Source organism: Python bivittatus, unplaced genomic scaffold (assembly GCF_059951505.1).
Source record: "Python bivittatus isolate LINGU-HERP-01145 unplaced genomic scaffold, Pbiv_v1 ctg000370_np1212, whole genome shotgun sequence".
NCBI lineage: Eukaryota > Metazoa > Chordata > Lepidosauria > Squamata > Pythonidae > Python > Python bivittatus.
The window spans coordinates 1,182,194-1,201,655 of NW_028277062.1; the positions used below are offsets into that span (position 1 = coordinate 1,182,194).

The 19,462-nt window shown below is 49.8% G+C and overlaps 1 protein-coding gene across 1 annotated transcript; it reads left to right on the plus strand.

The window, feature by feature from the left end:
• Positions 1-3,000: 3,000 nt before the first annotated feature.
• On the plus strand, positions 3,001-19,197 carry PCK2 (phosphoenolpyruvate carboxykinase 2, mitochondrial). The gene is made up of 10 exons (XM_088142238.1): positions 3,001-3,159; positions 6,978-7,223; positions 7,434-7,618; positions 8,364-8,567; positions 8,994-9,181; positions 11,856-12,018; positions 13,271-13,489; positions 15,204-15,341; positions 15,430-15,525; positions 16,409-19,197. The coding sequence occupies exons 1-10, from the start codon at positions 3,131-3,133 to the stop codon at positions 16,861-16,863; spliced, it is 1,923 nt and encodes a 640-aa protein (XP_087998364.1). The 5' UTR covers positions 3,001-3,130; the 3' UTR covers positions 16,864-19,197.
• Positions 19,198-19,462: the final 265 nt, after the last annotated feature.

Here is a 19,462-nt window from a genome sequence, read left to right on the forward strand (position 1 = left end):
TCACGTTTCCTTGTTTTACTTTCACATCCAGAATCTTTTTAGTTTTTATGGCGGCAGGGAGACCTCTTTACGGCTACTTGTGCTTAGCCTTTTTCGGAGTGGGTATGTCTGTGTGCAACCTTTTAATTCCAAAGGCCTGGTGGTGTCTCTCTATCAAGAATTTCCACCTTCTCAGCTGGGTGGGGGGCATGTTTGGATTTTACAAGCGTCTCGTGATGCTCCCACAAAACGGCGGCTGCTGCTGCTTGAGTTATGGCCGCTCATGAAACAATTCATTACCGGAAGACAAACTGGGAGACTTCATCCATGCCAGTTCTTCTACCAACACCCCCTGCCCCATGTGCCTTTCCCTACTACCTCCTTGGTGGGCGGGGGGGGGGGGCGAGGAATAGGCAAAAAATTTCTTTCCCCACCTTCACTATTTTAATTTTCCAAGAATGCTGCTGGGGGTTACAGAGGCCTTCTTGAAATAAAGGAGATTCAAGATTTACTTTGCAGTTTTCCCACTTATTTTGAAGGAAAGACTCTTTCAGAAAACCCAGTGGGGTTCAGAAGACGCTTTGACAGAAACAAGGAGAAGCTTCTGGTGGGGTCGGGAACCTGGTTAACGTCAAGGAAGGCATCCATGGGCACATTATTTATGGGAACCCAGATCTTTGTCTCTCTTAGGCCTGTTCCGTCCCAATCCCTTGATTCTTTACAGGTAATCCTCAATTTACAACCATTGGTTTAACAGCTGTTTGAAGTTCGATGGTGTTGAAAAAAGTGACTTACAACTGGTCCTCACACTTACAAACATCGAAGGGTCCCCGCAGTCACATAATCAAAATTCAGGCGCTTGGCAACTGGCATGTATTTACGACGGTTGCAGCATGCTGGGCTCACATGATCACCATTGGCAATTTTCCCAGGGTCTTCCAACAAGCAGAGTCAATGGGGGAAGCCAGATTCACTTAATGACCACGTGATTTGCTTAACAACTACAGCAAAAAAGTCATAAAATTGGGTGTGACTCACTTAACGACTGCATCGCTTAGCGATGGAAGTTCCAGTCCCGATTGTGGTCGTAAGTCAAGGATTGCCTGTATTCTGCAAATTTGGGGAATCAGAGGTGGCCAGGTGCTTAGAGCCACAGAGAGTCACATTGGATATGGCCCTTGGCCTATACAGCCCACCCTTGGGGGTCTGCCCCAGAACGGCCAATCTGATGGATTTGCAGAGGGCATGGACCAGGCTGAGAGCCGCCTTCTGCTGGCCCTTCCCAGCCACATGTATTTCAGGCCGGGGAGGGGGGAACAGCCACCACCGTTCTGTCCCCTTCTCAAGTTGCCCCACTTGGTGGCCATCGCAATGGTGGTCAGCAAATCTGTTCTGTAAAATACTTTTCCTTCTCCTGGGCCTGAATTAGCTAACAGCTTGTTCTGCAGTTGAATCCTGATCTCCCACCAAAATCTGCTTCCTTGTAATTTCAGCTAACAGCTTTTTGACTTCTGGAAGAGCTGGTCCTTCAATCTTTGAAGACAGTCGTCTTGTCTTCCGGCTGCCTCCTCTTCTCCAGGCTAAACACGACGTCTCCAACCTTTTCCTTCCATCCCCTTATCATCTTGCTGGATCTCCTCTGGACACGCTTTAGTTTGTTCACGTCCTTCCCAACATGCAATGTTCAGAATGGGACTCAGTTTTCTAAGTATGATCTGACCCCTGAAGAAGAGAGAGACCATGATTCCTCCAGTTGCTGCAGCCTAGGATTGTCTTTGCTTTTTCTGCAGCTGCATCACACTGTTGGCTCATCTTCAGCATGGGAGCCATGAAGGCGTCTCAAGCACGGAGGTCTCTCCTTCACCCCACGCTTAAATGTTTCGGCTGCTCTGGCCTTACTCAGGACGCGCCGTCTCTTCAAAAGCAGTCGCTTCTCTGTCTCTGAGACATCGTTTTGTCCGAAAATTAACCCAGCAAAAAAAAGGCCAGGCTCCCTAGCATTTCCAGGCAGCTGGGCAAGCCACATTGTCAATGCTCAAAGGCACACGTACATATAATGTCAGCTTTCCCTTGGTGAGCTGGAAGGGAAAGAGGGAAACAGGCATTCAAAGATGCAGAGGCTTCTGAGGAGTAGATGGACTGTAGAAAAGCGAAGGAGGCCACTATGAAAGAATTCCATTGACTGCTGTGTATTGAATGCGAGCCCTATTTAGAGTGAAATCAAGGTTAAAATTCTTGCACCACTTTCTCCTGCTACGTGGTATAAGGAGCCTGCAGTACCCTCTTTTGGAGGGTGGTGGTTTCTACCGCCCCTTGATTTGGTAATGGAGCTGTTTCTTTGGGGTGGGCTTCCACACCTAGACTTTACAGAGCATTTCCCCCAGTGCCAACGGACCTGCCGTCTGGGGGCAGCCAGGGAGGTCCTTCCTGTAGTCCTGGTTGTGGAAATGGCCCGGAAAGCAGTGATCCAGGACGGGGGCTTCTCGGTGGGGCAACCCCACTCTGGTCAGCATCCCCATTATCACTATTTCAATGAGCCCTTTCTTTCACCTTCGGAAGAAACTGTCTCCCCTGTCCCGGAAAGGCACCCCGCTCCTTAATCTTAAATGTGCAGGGAGCAAGCTGCTGGGGGCGAGTCCCTCTGTGCATGTTCAGAGGCCCGGGCGCAGAAGGAAGCCGCGCTCAGTGGCTCCCCGCCACCCCGCGCCTTATTTAAAGCGCTCGTGAACCGATCTGCCCGCAGCAAGGCAACTCCCTGCCCTCCGCACGTGCCCAGGGGCGCCCTCTCGACCCCGCCTCGCTCTGCCCCCGCGCGGGCCGCCCACTCGGCCCCTCCCGCGGCCGCCGCCGCCGGCTGCATCTCGGTCGCGGCGGCCGAGCAAGACCGGGCCGCGGTTACATCATGCCGACGCGCAGCGAGCAACGTGGGCAGGCGGCGGCGGCGGCGCGGGAGGGGCGGTCGGGGGGCCTGGCCCTGGCAGCCTATGAGGCGGGCGAGGCGGGCGGGGCCCGGCTCCCCGCCCGCCCAGCCCGGAGCCCGGGAAGGGTTCGCGCCACCCCGCCTCGCCCTGCCCACCCCTCGCCTTCTTAACCCGGCGCCCGGGCGCCCGGGGCCAGCCTGAGCAGCGCGGGCTGCCGGAACGGGGACGCGATGCCGGCGCCGTACGCGCGGATCCTGGGGTGAGCAAACGCCGCCGCCGCCGCCGCCGCCCGCGCGCCTCCTCCGGTCCTGCCTCTGTCCCGGGAGCGCCGGCCCGGCCTGGCGCAGCTGCAGCCTTCCCGGCCCCGATCCGCTCCAGGAGCCGCCTCCCTCCCCAGCCTGGCCTCCAGCGCCCCTTGGCCCGGGCATCCTCGCCTTCCCGCGCCCTTCGGGGCTCCCGTCCCCTCCCCCGACCCGTGGCGTCCCCCTTGGGAGGGGAAGGGGTCGCACGGCTGGCTGGGGCTGCCCCAGCCCCTCCAGGCAAAGAGCATTTCCTTTGGAGCCGTCTGCGTGGAGACCTGCATGGCTCGGGGGCACCAGAGCCCTTGCTGGTGGTCCCGGGTAGGAGAGCTGTCCTTCCCCCTCTTTCCTGCAGAGAGATCCAGCCTCAGTTTCCTGCCTGTGAAATGGGGATAAGACGATGCCCGGTACCATCGAGAATGGCTGCAAGCCGCCTTTCTGGCTCCTTGCCCCTGCCTCCCTGGAGTCCTCCCACGCCCCCACGGCCCTGACCTTGGCTGGTTCTCCAGTCTCCTGTTCCCACCTGCCACCTGGCAGCCGCCTGGCATCATCCTCATCCTCCCTTGCTTATTTCCCTGCTCCTGCCCCCCGCCCCCGTTGCATGCTCAGATTTCCCCCCTTCCTGCTGCTGGCTTGTCTGCTAGCCCCTCTTGTTGGCAGGACCCAGCGGGGAAGTTGATGGTGCATGGAGAAAACCAGGGACTCCCTGCCTGCCCGGGTTGTGCGAATGGGGGAGAGCAAGAAGACCGAGTCTTCTAAGCCAGATTGCTCCGGTTGCATGTCCGGCTGTTCCTTAGGGCATGCCCCCTTTGTTTGCTAGAAGAACTCAGGCTTGGCTTCTTCTGGTTGCTTCTGCTCCACGTCACCCTCCTCACCAGGGACTAGCCCCCCCTCCGTAACCTTTCACCCACAGATCCGTGCCTAAACTCATGTTATTTTTCCTCCTCTTTTATTTCCTTGGCAATGATTCCCACTCAGATACAGTAGGGATACAGTTAATCTGGGCTGTCAGAGAAACCCGGAAGATACTTTTGACTTCCTCCTTCTCGCCCCCGCTCCCGCCATTTACGCACACACAGACGCTGCCTCCTCGTCCTGCCGTCTCGGTTTCTCACCCAGTTCCTACACCCAGCCTGACCCAAGAAATTGTGACTTTGGGTTACGTGTGCCTGAAGTCTCGCCTTCACCCATATCCCGGATGTGGTGTTTGGATGCAAATGGTCACATTGTGATCCCCCACTGAAGCACAGCCTGGCTGCAGAATTCGTGGGCGCGTAGTAAAGGCAGTTGGGCAACCTCCGTGGGGGCTTTTGAAAAGCTTGTTTGCTTTAGACGAAAAATAAATCAAAAGCCAGCAAGGCGCGGTGGTGGGAGACAAAGAACCGTGGCCCTGTCTTTGCCATAAGCCTCAGTTTCCCAGCCTGTAAAATGGGGTGAAGAGTGACCTAAGTTGCAGGATTGTTGGGAACAGTGTCATGCACTGCAGATAGGAACGTCTAAATTCCTAACTCTAAATTCACTCCCTTCTTAATAATTTGTACTGTAAATAGGCTATACAAAATTTGAAAAGGAAACATCTCCCCTTCAAGCTAAGCTGGTTGGATCACGGACACATTCTGGGCAAGCATCTGGAATAGTGTGCCTTGGTTTTCTCCCACAATGTTTTTTGACTTTCCAGTATAGCGTCCAGACGTGGGATTTCCTAGTGGTCTCCTTTCCAAGCGCTAAACCTATCTAATTGGCTTCTCGATGAGTTCATTTGGCCTTCTTCTCAGGGAATGAGACGGGCCATCCCTGTTCCTGTTTTTCAAAGGAGAAATCAGGCTGGAAATAAATGGCATATCTGGAAAGGCTGGACGATCTATCAGTGAGATTTACATCGTATTGCAAAAAAATGGGTGGCCTGCAAACATCCCCGCAAGGGCCCTGTGAAATTGCAGAGTGTGGTGGCACGCCTGGTTCTTTTTAATTAAGAAAATTCGCTGCGGCAACGGGGTGATGCACAAGGGTGAAGGGGAGCAGAGGGCTTCTGGTTAACCCAGGAACACCATGTTCCTCCATCCCAGCTCAGCGGTGCTCCAGGGGCACGGCCGCGACCTACTTTCCTGCTTTGTAAAAAAAGCTTCGGTTCGGGTGAAAGTCCACGCTGTGCGTTTGCCCCTTGTTCTTTACTCGGGCCCTTGGTGCCTCGCCAGCCTTGCTCCCTTGGGCGGGCAGCCAATTGGAGGGGGCGGAGGGGTGCCGTCAGCTCCCTTCCACCCCGGATCCAGCGTGCAAGGATCAGGAGCGTTTGGAGGCCCAGCCCAACCGGCTGCAGCTGGGTTGCGGGGAATCACCGCCGAAGATCCTTCAGGGCAGGAAATTGGAGTCAGAGGTCAGCGTGCAATCAAGCCGCTGGGCTTTACCCGGACTGGGCTTTTGCACGCCCAGGCTCACGAGTGTGCCCGAAGGGAGGGATCTTGCAGGCACGTTGCAACACTGTGGTCTCCATGCATCCAGAGTTGGACAGCCGTCTGTCTCTAAAATAAAATGAAAATAAAACAGCAGCAGATCCGTATGGGGAATGGGGTGGGCATTTCGTGAGCAGCCTTGGCTCTGTGTCGGAGAACCAGGTGTGGGAACTGCATACACTTATGCATATGCCTGCTAGTGCAAGCAAGTTTCCCAATGCATGTTTGTACTAGCGTGTGTAACTTGTGCATACGGTTTGATTATTCTTACAAACCCAAGAGAAAGCTTTTGGAGAAGAGAACATATCAACTTTCCCACACCAGCGATACCTGAGCAGAAACTCTTCGCATGTCCAAAGTGTGCATCTTTGTGTCCCCCCCCATGTGAGAATTGTGCATTGTGGGAAAACATGCAAAGGTTTATTGCACACCTTCCCCTGTTCCTCAAAGGCTCCCATGCTGCACCAAAAACAGATTAAATCTGGTTGTGGATATCTAATTACTGAGACAGCTTCGCTGTTTCCCACCCCCAGTTTTCTCAGACGGGTTGTACCCTTCGTTTCACCTTGCTCTGGATGGGACATGGCCTGTAGGAGAAAGCCAGATGGCCAAGCTTAAACACGCCCGTGCATTTATAGAGCATGTGCAGAACTCAGCGACTCTGAACCGTCTTTCCTTGCATGTGAAAAATCAGCAGCTTTTAAGATCAGATTGTGAAGCCATGCTTTTGCTCTGATTTGCATAGCTGGCAGCCGTGGACACAAAAATGTCTCTTGCCCAGCAAAATGAGGCCGCCAGGAAAATGTCTTCATACTCCTGTGTGTACTCGCGATAGCCAACACACAGGTACACGCATGGAGGAGGCTTGCGTAGAAGTATCCCTAAGTGCATACTTGGAAGAGCGTATTGCCTCTTGCACTGACGTTCGCTCGCTCTCTTTTGATCAAGCGGGTCCATTTACTTAAGTTTGGTTTAATTTAATTCAAGCCTGTTTATCTACGCCTGCAGTTTTTCCTTTCTACGTGTCCTTTTGCAGCCTCCTGGCTGGTTTTGCACACAGAGGTATTTCTGAGAGGTTGCCTCACCCTGTGCTTGCACAAAGTTCACACACTGGGCTTCTGAGCCAGTGCAAACTTGGGCAAGATTTACACATGCCGGTGAACTCTCTCCAAAGAGAAGAGAGATGTTTGATTTGGGGGCACCTGAAACAATCGGCTACATCTTGACTGCGCCAGACCTTCACACACACACACACACACACACACACTTACTTTGGGGGGGGTTCGGGCCTCTTGACTCACGCCAGCCCCCTCTTCCCTTCTTTGCAGACTAGGAGCCTTCTCTCTAAGAAGCTGGTCTGCAGTGCCGGTGCGCTGGGCCCATGCTCCACGGGTGCTCCATGGAGACTTGGCCAAGCTCTCAGGGCGGGTCCAGGAGTTTGTCGAGCAAGGCGCGCGGCTCTGCCAGCCTGACAGCATCCACATCTGCGATGGGACGGAGAAGGAAAACAGCAAGATCTTGAACTTCCTGGAATCCGAAGGCATCATTAAGCCGCTGACCAAATACGAGAACTGGTAAGTGGGCATCTTTGGGGGCGGCCTTGCCCATCCAGCGGTTCTCCGTGGGGATGGAATGCCAACTCCCATAACCCCTGGGGATGATGGGAATTGGCGTCCTGCACATCTGGACTGCCCTTCGGTGCCACCTGCTGGGGAAGAGATGCGTTGCGAACACCGGCACCAAACCCCCCCCCCCATGATCCTTTTCTTTCTCTTCTTCCGCAGCTGGCTGGCTAAAACCGACCCCAAGGATGTAGCCCGGGTGGAGAGCCGAACTGTCATTGTTACTGAGAGCCAGAGGGACACGATACCCATCACTGCCCCAGGAGTCAAAGGGCAACTGGGCAACTGGATGAACCCCAAAGCCTTCCAAGAGGCAGTGGAGGACCGGTTCCCTGGTTGCATGAAAGGTGAACCAGGGCAGGGGGCGAACAGAGGATCAAACAAAGGTCCTTTTTCTGTACGTAGATTACAAACAGGGCTCCAGCCTTGAGGATCAGCGAGGAGGGATGGGAAGAGATTTTAACCCTGGGGGAATTCTTCTCCAGCCATTTGTCCGTTTCCTGAGAGATACTGCCTTGGGGACTTTCTCTCCCCAAGAAATGAACCAATTTATCCAACCCTGCAAAACTCTTTCGTTTTTGATACTTTATCCATTTATACCATTTAGAGCAGTGTTTCCCAACCTTAGCAACTTGAAGATGGGTGGACTTCAACTCCCAGAATTCCCCAGCCAGCATGGCTGGCTGGGGAATTCTGGGAGTTGAAGTCCACCCATCTTCAAGTCGCTAAGGTTGAGAAACACTGCTCTAAGGAATTCAACAACGGCTCTGCCCCAAGGCCTAGAGGAATAATTAGCTTTTCAGCTTTTCAATGACTTTCTGAACACCGCCGGGGTGGGAGCCGTACCGACCTCGAGGAGAGGCTGTTCCAGAAGCTGTGACGCCATGGAGAAGGCCCTCTTCCTAGGTCCGATAGATGATGAGGATGACGATGAGGACGTCTTCGATTTAATACAGCCAAACAATATGACATTGTTCGATTCAATGAAGGAACCCGAAGCGCACCTGGATGGGCAGACTTTTTGTCCCAAGTCGGTTCTTTCCTCATTCTCTTCAATCTCTCTTCCCTTCCCTGGTCCCTCTCTTCTCGCAGGTCGCACCATGTACGTAATCCCCTACAGCATGGGCCCTATAGACTCCCCGCTCTCCAAAATCGGGATCCAGCTCACGGATTCGGCCTACGTGGTCGCCAGCATGCGCATCATGACACGGATGGGCACCGCGGCCCTCCGCGCGCTCGGAGACGGAGAGTTCGTCAAATGCCTGCATTCTGTGGGGCGTCCCCTGCCCCTTAGCGGTAAGCCGCCAGCGGGAACGAGGAGAGATTCTCTTTCCTTTCAGCAGATTTTTCAGGTTTTCATCAACCCTTCCTCGCGTCATGCAGCGAGGAGGCTACGCATCGAGATGCTCAGGCAAAACAAGAATAGCAGGGGGGGGGGGGTTGCATTAAAAAAAAAGCTGGGTGGACCGTTCCCAGAATTCCTGAGGCAGCTTGCTGTTCCTGAGGATTCTGGGAGCTGATGCCTGTATTTGGAGGACATGCCAAGCTGGAGGAGATTATTCCAGAGGTTTGGGGACTTCAGCTCCCAGAATTCCCAGTTGCTAGCCCCAGCACACTCGAGAGCCCCCAGACTGCCTGTGATTCAAAGATGCTGGAGCGCCCTTTGGGTTAAGATCCTGATGCGTGGTCCCTAAAGTGTCTTCTTCTCTGTCTCTCCTGCAGAAGACCTAGTGAACAACTGGCCGTGCAACCCGGAGAAGACGTTAATTGCACACGTGCCAGAACGCCGAGAGATCGTCTCGTTTGGCAGCGGCTACGGGGGCAATTCTCTCCTGGGAAAAAAATGCTTTGCCCTGCGCATCGCCTCTTGCATCGCCAAGGATGAAGGCTGGCTCGCTGAGCACATGCTGGTGAGGGGGGTGAGGTCGAAGGGGGGCCACCTGGCCCTGCGCTGCAAGAAGAGGGAGACCCAGAGATCCGGGGGGGTGCTTACAGAGTTTCCACATCTGGGGCTGGAGGGAAAAGTGTGTCCCTCGCCACTTCCAAGTGCCCAGCAGCATTTGCAGGGCAGGGGGTCCAAAAGGTCAAGATGGTGACTTGGATGGCATGGTCTCAGCTGCCATCTTGACTTTTTTTGCCTGCCCCCCCAACCTCCTGAAACCCCTGGGTGGTTGGAAGTGGTCGGCAGCCAATATTTTACTCCAAAGGTAGAAACTCTTTTTTTCCCTCTGATCCGTGGCTTGGAAGGGAGAGTCGAATGCTATTTGCATTTCCTGCACATGCTCAGAGACACGCTTTCCCTCAATCAACATGTGATCTATTTATTTCATTTACTGGATCTGTCACAGAAGCCACCTAACCGGGAAGCAAGTCAGGCGGGGAGCCCGTGCCCCAGGGCGGGGCTGTCGTGCCAGCCGTGGCTCACTGGGGCTTCTGCAACAGTAGGACCCCTGGATTCTGGGGGGCCGAATGATTGGATGGCGGGTCGATGGCCGGGAATGAGCGGGTGGGGGGGGAAGATCTGGTCCATCAGGCTTGAGGCCAAAGGACAGGGGGTGTTTACATTGCCTAGGAGCGATATTTAACGAGCAAATATTAATTGGTTAATGATTGACAGAGGCCTGCTGAAATCCCAAATGGATTGGGATAAGTCTGACGCACGAGAGGGACAGGGCAGGACCTTCGTCAGAGCCCGGGGGGCATTGTCCTGGGGCTGGGAGGACTTTCACGGGGGCTGGAGGTGATGGGCAGAAGCGGTTGTTTTTGAAAGCAGCTTCCCCCTGCCCGTGGAGCTGCCTCAGTGGGCAGGACTGGAGGTCCCATCATCCCCTGCCAGCACACTAGGGATGATGGACACTGTAGTTTGGCCTGCAGCAGGACACCAGGTTCAGGAAGGCTGCGGTGGTGCAAAGGCCGTGGGAGTGAGAGGGGGATTTTTTTTTTTTATATATATATTTCACTGCAGATTTCCCAGGATTCAGAGCTGGCATTTGTAAAATAGGCTTTGTTGCACTGAATTAACTTGTTTTCTGCCTTTGCTCAAGATGCTGAATCTTCAGCTAATCAAACAGGCTGGGTTTGCGTGATATGCTAAATCACAGGAAAAAAAATAACCCTGGTTAACACTAACCGAGCTTGGTGGAACAGGGACAGCTGTGGAGTCTTGAACGGTTTTAATTAAGCGTGCAATCAGACAAATGCAAGCACGGAGTTGAAATTGAGATGTATTTAGGAAAAAAAACCCACAATGTGAAACGTGAAAGCATTTCCCCACCCCAAAAAAGAAATTTTGGTTTGCTTGCCATTACAGTACTTCCTTTCACAATAAGAAATGGCCGTGAAGGTTAAAATTTTAGTCACACCGGGAGTAAAAGATTAAAGTAAGATAAAAAGATTAGACTAAAAGACATTAACCATCGTATCGCCTTGCCTTAACCTCCTTCTTGTCAGTGTAGACGGGAAGAGTCACGCTGAAACCCTTTCCCGAATTATCATGCCTATTCAGGAATCCTTAGCCGCTTAACGGGGTGAGCTTTAAGGGCATTTTTAAATGAAATTAAAACTGCACCGTTTGGCTGAGGAATGCACCCTTCCGAAGGAGAAGGAAGGGTTATGTTTCTTCTTCAAGGCAGCATCGGGGGTCCCATCTCTGCAGCCTTCTTAGATGCTGCGGACAATCATTGACTTCCATTGACCTCCCGGCTTTATTGTGGGTCCTTCCCAATCAGTTGTTGAGTTCATTGGCGCCTTTGTAATCGGTCAAGAGCCTTTTGAACTGGAGAATCAGACTGGCGGGGGGGCAATGACAGCCACCCTTTTAAGCCCCTGGAAGGATATCCTGGCCTGCCAAGGGTTTTTCACCAGTGGACTTTATATGCGATCTGGAGTAAGTATTAAAAGAGAAGAATGAAGTAGGGCGCGGCCATCTCTTCCGCCCGCTGGATTCGTCCATGGCTCCGAAGATGGGACAGTCAGAAAAATCAGTTCTGCAAATCGTGTCTATCCATGGTCCAGTTTTCCATCTCTTCGAAAGTCTGGGGCAAGGGAAGAGGACCCGGGCCTCCAAAAAATATTTCGCAGTGCTCCTCCATCTAGTTTTGAAGGTCTTATAGGCAGCTTGGAGTCTTCCCCAATGTGATATTGGGTAGATGGTTGGACTGATTTCCAGAATCCCCAACCCAGAAATTGTTGAGGATTCTGGGAGATGAAGTTCAACATAGCGGGAGGGTGTCTACAGAGGGAAGGCAGATACATGCAGTTTACACAGTGTTTTTCAAACTTGGCAACTTTAAGATGTGCGGACTTCAACTCCCAGAATTCCCCAGCCAGCATGGCTGGCTGGGGAATTCTGGGAGTTGAAGTCCGCACATCTTAAAGTTGCCAAGTTTGAAAAACACTGAGCTAACTCATTTGGACTGGAAAACAAAGAGAGATGCAGAAGCCTCTTACTCTGTGTTGGTCACCTGGATTTTTGTAATCCAGATCTGGCAGCTGATGCAGTGTGAACCTCGGTATGTCCCAAGTTTGGGCCCTGTGCTTGGCATCTGCCAAACGGTGGCATGCTTTTCTCTCGCTCTCTTTCAGATTCTGGGACTCACAAACCCTGAGGGGAAGAAGAAATACGTGGCTGCCGCCTTTCCTAGTGCGTGTGGAAAGACCAACTTGGCCATGATGAACCCTACCTTGCCCGGCTGGCGGGTGGAGTGTGTCGGGGACGATATCGCCTGGATGAAGTTTGACAGCGAAGGTGAATGGGGGGCCGGAGCAGGAGGGGGCCGAGATTGTGGTCAGAGAAGTAGGAAGGTGGGTAAAGGATAAGAGAGGGGAAGATCAAGTTATATGTCCCCCCTTTGATGATGGAAGAGATAAAAGGGATAGAAATACATTGTTATTGTTCGGACAGTTTTGAAAAGGGGAAAGCTTGCCGGTTCCATGTTTTATTCCTTGATTTGTTTAGTTACAGCATTTTTTAAAATCCTGCCCTTGTTCTAAAATAAAAGCAAGCTTGAGGGTTACCAATCCATTGGGGATTGGAAAAGCCCTCTGCATGCAGGCCTCTTCTAAAAGGCGTCACCCAAAAGGGAAGAATGATGGGGAGGGTAGAGGAGAAGATCAAACACAGTTTTTAAAGTTAAGTTGAAAGTCTGTGGGGCCTTGAGGTGAAGTGTCCTCAGTGTTCCCCGCCTTGAATCAGGATGGTTTCGTCCTCACCAACTCATCCAAAACGTTCTGCTGAGTATTGGTTTCTGTGGTTGGAAAAGCCTAATTTTAGACATAAGGAGGTTCCTCTGTCTGTAGAGTTTCATATTCTCCAATATCTTGTCCCTCTCACAAAGCAGAAGGGAAGCTGGTTAAAAAGGGATTTTTACCCACAAGAGACAGGACTGTTTTGTCCCCCTGTACATGTTGCAAAGTGGGTGTCCGGACCCTTGCAGAGCATTCTGCAAAGCTTTTCTGCACCCCCAAAATCAGTTCATGTTGCCTGTTTGGGGGCTGTTGGCAGAAGTGGAGGTCATTTTGCTTCTTACACCAGTGTTGTTCAAACTTGGCCACTTTAAGATGAGTGGACTTCAACTCCCAGAATTCCCCAGCCAGCATGGCTGGCTGGGGAATTCTGGGAGTTGAAGTCCACTCATCTTAAAGTGGCCAAGTTTGGACAACACTGTCTTACACTCACCTTTCCCCACTTCAGGCCAAATAATAAAAAAGCCCAAATCTTTGTGGGGGGCAAACACTACAGGAGTTGTCCTGACATCACACCCCTGTACACAAGCAGTGAAGGATACAACAGTGTTTTCGGCATTTTGGCAAAAGCTCAGTGCCCTTTCTGGCAACATAAACTGAACCCTCCCCGCAGGCTGCCCCAGGGCACAAGCATGGCCCCCAGGTGGCCCAAGGCTGCCTGTCCATGTTTACGGTGCTGGGAGAAGGAGATCTGGACACCCTCCAGGAAGGGATGCTGTGGGGAATAACCGCCTGCCCCACTTCTGCCTCTCTAGGCTCCCTGCGTGCCATCAACCCTGAGAATGGCTTCTTTGGGGTGGCCCCGGGGACGTCCACTCGAACCAACCCCAATGCCATGCACACCATCCAACGTAACACCATTTTCACCAACGTGGCCGAGACCAGCGAAGGCGGAGTCTACTGGGAGGGCATCGACCAGATGATCCCCGAAGGAGTCACGATCAGCACCTGGCAAGGAAAACCTTGGAAACCTGGTAAGATCAGCTGCCAGCTGCAAAGTTACGGGGATGCCCCCCGGCTGCGCAGGGCACAGGGTGGGCAAGCAGGTGATGGAGCTGGTGCCCCTCGGAGGGGAGAGGGCCAACTAGCCCCTCGTTTTAGAGAAAGGCTGGAGCTCGGAGGCGAGAAGAGGGTTTGCTGCAAAAGGGGGCTGAATGTTTCCAAGAGGGTTGGGAATAAAATGGGAAGCCCTCTGAACCCCTGGAGAGTTATTTTGATTCTGTAGAGATCTGCTGTCTCCGACTGGGTGCCTTCCAGATAGGATGGCGCCGCAACACTGGCGTGATACATTTCCTTGTTGAAGCAGTTGATATGGCCACCCATCTCAAAAACAATTTTGTTGATACAATTGTCAGTCAGGCTTGTGCAATGCGGTGTTTTCTCAACCTTGGCAACTGCAAGCTGGCTGGGGAATTCTGGGAGTTGCAGTCCACACATCTTCCAGCTGCCAAGGTTGAGAAACATTGGTACAATGGGAGGGAACTCAAAGCCATGTAATTTCCTAACACTATTTTATTGATTTTTCCCTTTTTCATTTTTTAAAAAAAACTTTGTTTCCTTTCCTTTCCTTTCCTTTTTCTTTCTTTTCTATTTCTTTTCCTTTTGAATGATTACGAATAGTGGTGATGATCAATATTAATATTAGGTTTAGAGTTTTATAGGGATTTTTAGTTATTTCTTAAGCTATATAAATAAACGTTTTTTAAACCTAGTTAACGTTCAATTAATTAATGAAATAATGAATTTAAAATTATAATTGCAAACTCTCTGTTCTCTTACTGATATTTTCTTCTTTATCTGCTGCCTCTTTATATCTTTTAATTTTTAATGTACCTATTTATTTTGGTTTTTTAAATGTTTTAATAAATAAAATATAATAAAAAAACACAATAGTAATTTAAACAATCCCACCATAATGTCTGCAGTCACAGAAATCAGCCCTAACTTAGAAGAAAGCCAGCTGGTATTGTAAGGCTGTTGAGTTAAACCAGTGTTTCTCAACCTCGGGAACTTTAAGATGTGTGGACTTCAACTCCCAGAATTCCCCAGCCAGCATGGCTGGCTGGGGAATTCTGGGAGTTGAAGTCCACACATCTTACAGTTGCTAAGGTTGAAAAACACTGAGGTAAACAAACCAATGGCCTGGTTATCCATTCCTGAAGCATTATGGGATGTTTGAGGCAATTAGCTTTTTGGATGCTGATGAGTTTAGGAGCCAGGAGATGGAAGGAACTGAGTATGGGAAGCTAACATTTAAAACAATAAGGACAAGATACTAAGGGGTCAAATTCCAAAATTGTGCGTCCAAGTAGGAATATTTTACATCTGTCTTCCTAGGGTTTTGGGATTGTCCCCTATGTTGGTTCAGGCAAGGCGATACTGTTGTTTCCCGAATAAAAATGCCCTCTCCATTTAATAATAATACTGTATTAATTACATGCAGCCTCAGTAGTTGCAAGGCAGAAATAACAACAAATAAAACTGGAGATAACCACCAGGCAAAAGCTGGAATAAAGGGGGAAAAAAGTTTTGATTGTCCATTTGGGCAAAATGTGTGGCAGAAGAATGATCTTCTGGACAATGTTGGAATCTGATCATCTGAGGTTTCCCTGAATGGTGGTATCTCATGAGGATGTCCCCTTCAGAATATGGTCATCTCCATTCTTCCATTTCTCCCTCCTTTCCAAGGTGACCCAGAACCTGCTGCCCACCCAAATTCCCGTTTTTGTGCCCCGGCTCGCCAGTGCCCCATTATGGACCCGGATTGGGAATCTCCCCAGGGTGTCCCCATCGACGCCATCATATTTGGGGGCAGGAGACCAGCAGGTAAGAGCTCCCTCCCCGGATTTTCTTCCCAGACCTCTGGACCTCAAGACGTTCTCAAAATGACCTCCTGGCGTCTTCTCCCCCACAGGGGTCCCTTTGGTGTACGAGGCCTTCAACTGGCGCCACGGGGTCTTCGTGGGCTGCGCCATGCGATCTGAGTCCACAGCAGCGGCTGAGCACAAAGGTGGGGGCTCTGGGTTTGAAATTGGGCATCGCTTCCCGTTGTTCAGGGTTCTCCATCTTGCTAAGTTGGAAGAGAGTTTGTTTGGCGGGCTGGAAAAGTTAATCCAGTAACAATGGGAAAACACCCAACACTGATTTATTAATATTTATCAGAAGTGTTTTTAAAATGAAAGGGGCTGGGAACTTCTATTTGTAACCGTGAGACAGTCTGCATCTCTTCACTGTTTTGAAAAATCCTATCTTCTGATTGGTGTAACTCTCACAGTCTTTGGTCTGGGTTGTTGTGTGAATTGGGCTGGGAAGCTTATAAGCCACAATGTGTCGCTTAAAGCCTGGTGTGAGTCCAATCAGGGGTAGCTTACTCAACGGAAAAGGGGAAACTGGCATCGTGTGCATCATAACAGCTTTGTGCAAATGATACAGGGAATTAATTTGTATAATGACATCATCCCGCACATTACATTATTGGGGTTTGTAAGGATGCCTATGAACAAACCATGACTTATTCTAGGAACGAACAGCTTTTTCTCATGCCAGACCCGCAATAGCACAACTCTGCCAGTTAACAGTGGTTGAAATCTTCCAAAAGATTGATGTTTTGTGACACTTCAGGTAGAAAGACTGACATCTCGTAAAACTGGTAGCCATGAAATTGCTACTTGATTTTATATATTGTAATGGAACTTTGATTTATTTGGGGATGGGTCTCGCAGTTGCCTTCTAGAGATGTCATTTGTACTTTGGCACTTGTGGTGTGGCATCGGTGGTCATTGGGTGGACTCCAATTTCCAGCATCCCCCAAGAAGGATTTAAACAGCTTGAGGCATCGTTTTATATATCTGTCATTTCTTTTCTCTTCTCTCTTCTCTAAAATGGTTCTACAGGTAAGGTCATCATGCATGATCCCTTCGCCATGCGTCCCTTCCTTGGTTACAACTTCGGCCACTACCTGGAGCACTGGTTGAGCATGGAAGGGCGCAAGGGCGTCCGCCTTCCCAAGATTTTCCATGTCAATTGGTTCCGCAAAGATGCTGCCGGGAACTTCTTGTGGCCAGGTTTTGGGGAGAATTCCCGGGTCCTGGACTGGATTTTCCGCCGGGTGGATGGAGAAGAGAGTGCCCAAGAAACACCCATTGGGTACATCCCCAAAGATGGTGCCTTAGACCTGTCGGGCCTAAGCAAGGTGAGCTATCCGGACCTCTTCTCGCTACCCAAGCAGTTCTGGGAACAAGAGGTCCGGGAAGTGAGACAATACCTGATGGCCCAAGTGCCCGAGGACTTGCCCAAAGAAGTCTTGAAAGAACTGGAAGCCTTGGAGAACCGGGTGAAGAAGATGTGAGAGACCTGAACAGAGGAAGACCCCAAAAAACAAAAGAAAGACCAAAGATTCTTCCCCTGTTTCTTGGGGGGGCAGGCAGGGGGGAAGAGGAGACATCAGGGGGCTTGTTTACAGAAATTCCGTTCCCCTTTTCTTACCAGCTAAGCCTCTTCAGCCTCAGGTGTCCCCTATCACGTTTCCATGGTCAGGAGATGGCCACCTAACTTCCTATTGCCACGCATACCTTCCTTGACACGAGTCACCTTCCTTGATATCTCCACTTTGCTTCCTTCCTCAACGACACTGTCATTCTTCAGCTCTAGGGAAACGGGAAGGGGCTGAGCTTGCATCTTCTTGCATCAGATGGGTGTTGGTACCCTTCTGAGATGATGATTCTTGTCTGCGCAGTTTCTCTGTAGATGCTCCTGAGAGGCTTTGATCTTTGACCAGCTGCCTTTTCCTTTTTTTTAACTTGGAAAAATCACTGATAGAGAGGGAAGAAGGGAAGACGAGGGAAAAAGGACATCTGAGGCTAACATGGAGGGTGGCTCCAACATTTATCTCGAATGCTGCAACTGTTATATCTTGGGGTGCAGAAACAGAGTTATCTATGATACCTTCATAGTCCTACCATGTTTAGGACATCAGTTCAGCTCATTCATAGATTCTAGATCTGTTACTAACACCCATATTAATTAGAATATGGCACAGGCCATCATCCTTAGTCATTCTGTCTCTGGATCCACATTTCACACTGCCTTATTTTGAGTCAGATTATCGATCTGTCTTCAAGGCAAGGTTACTTGCTTAACCTCACAGAGGTCCCGTGTGATACAAAACCGAGGAGGACCTTTTAATCTGATGAATTCCCTCCTTTCCCGTCCAGTACGTGAACTGTTGCCCCTTAATTGGATAGATTTTGTAGATTCCTTGCAAATTGGGACAAATCATGAATGGTTTTTCTGCACTGAGGGAGATCAGAAAGCCCCCCAAAAAATCTCCACCAAGCTGTGCATGATGATGGATCAAACTGTTGAATTGATAAAGTTACCTTGCCCACTCCGGTAACATTAGCATACGGCATTTCTGCTCTCCTATTGTTGCATTAGTTCTACGTTTATCCACCCACTGACACATAGTGCAAACCGAGAAACATTGCACCCAGAACATCCAGCTCTTAAGCAAACCAGAACTGTGTTACTAAGTGTTAAGTTTTCTTTCTACTAATTAAACATAAAACAGTCAAGATCCATCTATATTCTGAATCCTCTCTCAGCATGCTACAGCTTTCCTACCAACATGTAACATGAGGATACTTCCATCCAGTTCTGATTTTTGTAAGACTGATTATGATGGTCTCTAGTAGAGTAGTGATCCCAGAGGTAAAATCTGGCTGCAGACCCTAGAAAGGTAACTGAGTCCTGCTGAGCAGAGGTAGAATGATAGAGCTAAATAATTTTGCTCCTCTCAGAAGAGCTAAATTTATGTTGGCTTGAGGAACATTAATAACTTGGTTGAAATGTTTAGTTAATTTGTCCATTGCTGTAGCAAGAATGTGGGTTGGGGTCTTGAGATCTTTCATCAAGCATAGCCTTAAACAAACCAGGGGTGTTGTAAGGACTAATGTTGGAAAAAAATAGCATCCCTTTGAAAGGAACCTGTCTGCGCTTGGGCAGAATTTGGGTACCATCTCACCATAATTCCATTACCAGCCTTGGACAGGATTCAGATTAGGGTGGGTTTGGTGTCTTTTAATATTGCATTGCTAATGAAACTTTTGGAATATTTAGATATTTCCATGACATCACAGCAGTGTGACCAATAGCTAAGGAGGACTTCATTTTTTAGCCTATTGCACATCTTAAGAAGTTCAGTGAGGGGAGTAAATTACAAAACGTGCCTGTTCCTTACACACTAAAATGATAGGCTTGTTACACTTAATCAGTCAAGAATGTTAGTAGTTGGCTATGATGTGGAATCTTTAATTGGTGCTCAATGTGATAGTCCATTTTTTTCTTATTTCTCTACATTCCTAGTACATCTAGACCCCAGATAATGGGTTTTTATGTCCTTGCTTGCCTCTTTTAAACTGCAAATAATGCGCTGGATTTTATTCTTGTGGTGAGAAGGACACACTGCTGAAGAGAAAAGAAGGAGCCAAGAAAAATAAAACTGGTCAACATCTTTGAGTAGAGTTTTTATGAAGGCATTTTGACCAGAAATGAGGCAGCATCTACAAAGAAACACAGAAGATAAGCTAGATGTTCGACTGCAATTTAATTTGTGTGTGTGGAGGGGAGGGTTCTCAAACATGAAACATGTTTTATTAATAATAAACTAAAATAAGAATAATAATTCATGATCTTTTAAAAAACATTGTTCCAAATCAGTGGAGCAGGTTGTGTGTGTTTGTGAGTGCGTGCAAATGAAGTGGAGGAAAAGGGATACACACTTAAACAGAAATAAATACTCAGTGTTTATTTTATTAATATATTAATAAGAAATAAATACACAATAAGCCAGCAGATGTGAGGACTTCAACTCCCAGAATTCCTAGCTAGCATGGCCATTGCTGAGAATTGAGTTGGTGGCAACCATTTTCGGGGTGGGGGGGTGTTGC